At 43.3% G+C, this 5134-nt stretch overlaps 1 protein-coding gene across 1 annotated transcript in view; it reads right to left on the bottom strand.

The window, feature by feature from the left end:
- The window catches only part of LOC119414414 (2-lysophosphatidate phosphatase PLPPR4), a 76247-nt gene that overhangs the window by 27421 nt on the left and 43692 nt on the right, over window positions 1–5134 (bottom strand). The window contains exon 9 of the mRNA XM_037681505.1: window positions 90–705. Within this exon, the coding sequence (XP_037537433.1) occupies window positions 90–705 (616 nt within the window). The remainder of the gene's footprint in view (window positions 1–89; window positions 706–5134) is intronic.

The following is a 5134-nucleotide window of genomic DNA, read 5'->3' as shown; positions in this document are numbered from 1 at the left end:
CCCCCCCCCCCCCCCCCCCACACACACACACACACACATAGCACATAGTAAGACATGTTTTAACAGAACAAAGTAAAAGAGGTGTTAACCTGCATGAGACGAGGCTGTCCTCCAGCACTCAGTGGTCTGCAGGGCAGGGTGGTCTTCTCAGCCACTCTCAGCCATTTTTCCCTCACTGACCCACCTCCATCCATCATGCTGTCCTCAGACTCACTCTCTTGATCCTTGCTGGTTGTATTTTCCTCTTCAGGAATGTGAACTAACTGTGAAGATCCGGGTCGAGGTTGAATGGCGACTCTGGCTCCACCTGCCATCCCAGAACTGCCATTATGTCCCAGGTGATTATGGCTGTTTATGGGTACAGAGCTAGCTGCTAGCTTCATGTACTGAGCAGGAATGTGGGCCCCAACACGCATTTCTGCCTCCTGTGCTGATGCTGAAACCATGTGTGTGGCAGCACGCAATTCTGCCTCCAGACCCATGGCAGATGGTTCAGAGGAGCAGCGAAGCTCCATGTTCCTCTGAGGAGATGAAGAGGAGGGTGGCCTTATTCCATCCATCACCTGCAGAGACATCTTCCTGTTATCGTTTTTATTCTTCCACTGGCTGAGCAGCTGTTTGGAGCGGGTTGAGTCCATAGAGGCATGGATGGCAGCATGGCGCCGTGGAATTCGACCCTCCTCTAATGAGGATCCACCATGGGACCTAAAATAACACAAGAAAAAAATGATCCCATTTTCACACCTAATGTCAAACTAGACTAACTGTTGTATAATATTATTATGTTTTTATTAATATTATTCTAGGAGATATTTTTGGGTGCATATTTTGATTGGCGCAGAAAAGGCGAGACTGTGATTGGAAGGTCACCTGTTTGACCCCCCAGACCGGCAGCATCAAAAATGTAGATGGGAAAGGTGATGCACCCACAACTGCTTCCACCCTCATTTGCCCCAATTTGAGCCCTTGAGTAAGGCCCTTAACTCCCACCATCTACTCCACTGGGCATCCTAGGTGGAAGCTCTCTGCTCCACACAGACGGCTGTGGTAGATGGGTGGTCTGTAGTTGTGTCAGGAAGGGCATCCAATGAAAAACAATTGCCAAGTCTTCAAGCAAATTAGTTCACTGTGGCAACCCCTGAGGAAGGGAGCAAAATTCTAGGAGATATTGCAATTGCAAAGTGCTCAGGACTACAGTAGTATACCGTATGTGCCTAGAGCAAGCATTCCTAATTGTTATTTTATTGTAAAACATTGGATAATAAAAAAATCACCATTGTCCATCAGTAATGATCCATGTACTGTGTACACTGTCCAGGCAGAACATGGACTCAATGATACTAAAATACTAATAATACATGGACACATCCGTTCATCCATCCATCCATCCATCCATCCGTCCGTCCGTCCGTCCGTCCATCCATCCATCCATCCATCATATTTTGCTTGTTCTGAAGTCGGGTTGCGGGAGCAGCAGCTTGAGCAGGGAGGTTCAGACATATTTTTCCACAGCCAGCTATTCCAGCTCTTCTGGGAGAACCCCAAGGCATTTCAAGGCCAACCAAGAGACATTGTCTCTAGTCTGTCCTGGGTCCCCGGGGGTCTCCTTCCATATGGACATGCCTGAAGCACCTCCCTAGAGAGGTGCCAAGGAAGCATCCTTACCAGATTCCCAAACCACCTCAACTGGCTCCTCTCAATGTGGAGGAGCAGCAGTTCTACTCTCAGTCTCTCCTAGATAACTGAAATTCTCACCCTCTTTCTAAGGGAGAGTCCAGCTACCCTGTGGAAGAAACCTGTATCTGCAATCTTGTTCTTTTGGTCACTACACAGAGTTGGTGGCCATAGTTGAGGGTACAAATGTAGACCAACCGATAAACAGATTCACCCTACAGCTCAGCTCCCGCTTCACCAAAACGAACCAGCACAGAGTCTGCAATACTGCAGATGCCTCACTAGTCCATCTGTCAATCTCATGCTCCATTCTTCCCTCACTCATGAACAGAGCCCCAAAATAATTGAACTTCTCCACTTGAGGCAGAATCTAACCCTAGACCTGAAGAAAGCAATCCTCCCTTTTCCCACTGAGGACGATGGCCTCAGATTTGGATGTGCTGATTCTCATCCAAACCACTTCCCAATCGGCTGCAGACTGCTCTACTGAGAGCTGAAGATCATGGCACAATGATGCCAACAGGACCCGATCATCCCCAAATCGCAGTGCTGGAATGCTGAGGCCACTGAACTGGACTCCCTCTGTCCCCTGACTGCACTGAGAAAATCTGTCCATAAAAGTTATGAACAGAATCGGTGACAATGATCAGCCCTGGTGGAGTCCAACTCCCACCCTGAAGGGGTTTGACTTACTGAATACTATGGTAAATGGTAAATGGACTGTACTAATATAGTGCCTTTCTATCTTATTGAGATACTCAAAGCGCTTTACACTACAATCTGTGTTCTCATTTACCCATTCATACAGCACTCTACTAGATCTCTACAAAGCTAATTGAACAAATCATTCTAAAGAGACTAATCAGAGCTTTATCACATTCATACACAAATGGGACACACATCGGAGGCAACTGGGGTTCAGCGTCTTGCCCAGGGACACTTCGGCATGTGACTGCTGGTGGATTTGAACCCCCAACTCTTGCATTGGAGGACGACTGCTCTAACCACTCAGGCACAGCCGCCACCATGCAAACTAAACAACCTGTAGCAACTGGCCCCCAATCCCATACTCATGGAGTCAGAGAGTCAGAGTCAGAGATGCTTTAATAGCATTCATGTGGTACATGTGGTGGAGCGAAATTATGTACACAGGGTCCCAGTTACATCCAACAATAAAATGTAAAAGAAAAACAATGATAACATCTAAGATATGAACTAAGAAAAACATCAACTAAATATACACTAAGCACTAATAGCATAAAAACATTACGTCGAACATCAGCACAAACATGAGCACCCCCAAAGTGTAGAATAAATGCTGTCAAAATAAATATTCTACCTAAATTTCTGTTTGTTTCAGAGCCTGCCAATTTTTCTTACTAAATCATTCTTTTCCAACCTGAACAGCTAGCTATCAACTTTTAATTGGAATAAAAAGCATCCACGAATTGGCAGGAAGATCTTGCATCTGCCCCGTAGCCTTGGAGGCATGTCACTTCTAAATTTCATTCACTATTACTGGGCAGATAATATCAGAGCCTTATTATATTGATCAAGAAAGGATACTCCTGGTTCCAATTGGGTGACTTTAGAGAATGCCTCAATTAGATCCAGTTCCCACTCTGTGTTACTTTGCTCTCAGATTTAAACATAGATATAAGATAGAAGGATCTGCATCCTCTGGCATATGAACACTGGATAAGAGAAGTTATGTGTCATATTCATTTGAAAAAGATTAGATATACTGTGAAAGGATCTGTTGGAAGATTTTGGGACACTTGGCAGCCATTCATATCTTATATTTAAAGTATGGCAGCAGATAATATTGTGCAATTGTCATAAATGCCTGTGTGCACAAATCTGAGATTAAGTTGATCTTATCCGGATGCCTGTCTGATGTATACATGCCTGTGTAGCTGATATGGTATGGGAAGGGTAGGGTGGGAAGGGATATTTATTCTTATTTTTTGCAGTTGTGTTCTGAACATATAAAACAGTAAAAAGACTTTGGAGAAAAAAAGTGTCACTTGTGTCTTTGTTACCTCAGTTTTCTAAGTTCCTTGAAAAATTATTGGTACAAAGACAATAACTTTGTGGAAAAACATGAACTATTTAGTGATTATCAGTATGGGTTCAGGAGTAATGGAAATCCATAGCTGTAATGGACTTTGCAAAAAAAAAAAGAAAAGAAAAATTTGTAGATTAGAAACATTACTCTGGTATTTTGCTGTTCTTACATAAATGTAGACTATATTGAATAAGAGATACTGTGTATCATTGGTTACAAAGGTGTAGGACGTCAAGTACTTGGGAACAACTGCAGGAAAATGGGGAGTGTGGTAAAGAAGTGAAAAAGAGTTGAGGCAGGATGGAGTGGATGGAGAAAAGATTCAGGAGGGATTTGCAACAAAAGAGGGCAGCATACTGATTCAGTTGGTAGAGCTGTTGCCTCTTGGCAAGAAAGCTGCCAGATCAAATCTCGTCCAGGTGCCTTTCTGGGTGGCGTTTTCATGTTCTCTCTGTGCATATATGGGTTTTCTCCGGGTACTCTGGTTTCCTCCCACTGACCAAAAACATGCATGTTAGACTCATGAATCCCTAATCAGGATGACCACTGTGAAAAAAAATCACTATAATGCCACTTGATTGTTGATATGTGCTGCTGATTATCCATGGTGCTTATTTATTTCATGCTGCTGATTTATTTCATGTTGCTGTGTTCATTCATATCATCTGCTCACACAGACTCATGTTCATGCTGCTGTTCAGCGTATTGTTTTTATACTACTAGTGCTTAGTGTATTTTTAGTTAACATTTTTCTTAATTCATATCTTCGATCGATTACTTTTTTCTTTTACATTTTATACTTTTGTTGGATGTATCAGGGACCCTGTGTACACAATTTTGTTCCACCACATGTGCATATGACAAATAAAGAAACTTTGATTTTGATGTTAGTCTGACTGGTAACTCTAAATTGTCCCTAGGTGTGAGTGAGAGAGTGAATGGTTTTTTGTATCATTTGTCTCTATGTGTCCCTGTGATGGACTGGAGACCTGTCCAGGATGTACACCACCTCTCACACAGTGATGGCTGGATATGGGCAACAGTGACCCCCGTGACCCGAAAAGGAAGAAGCCGGTGAAGATGATGGATGGATGGATGGATGGATGGATGGATGGATGGATGGATGGATGGATGGATGGATGGATGGATGGATTTGCAACACAAAGTGTCTGTAAAGGTCAAAGGGAAAGTTTACAAGACAGTGATGAGACCAGCTATGTTGTATGGTCTGGAGACAGAGACATGGACAAACACAGGAGAAAGAACTGGAAGTAGCAGAAATGAAGATGTTGAGGTTCTCCTTAGGAAAGACAAGGATGGATAAGATTAGGATTGAGATAATAATTTTTTTTCTCTCTCTGTGCTCTGGTGAAGACAGACGTGTCTCCCTGT

The sequence above is a fragment of the Nematolebias whitei genome, chromosome 9 (genome assembly GCF_014905685.2).
Source record: "Nematolebias whitei isolate Nwh7 chromosome 9, NemWhi1, whole genome shotgun sequence".
Taxonomy (NCBI): Eukaryota; Metazoa; Chordata; class Actinopteri; order Cyprinodontiformes; family Rivulidae; genus Nematolebias; species Nematolebias whitei.
The sequence above is the reverse complement of the archived record's forward strand: the minus strand, read 5'-3'. Positions and strand labels throughout refer to the sequence as shown.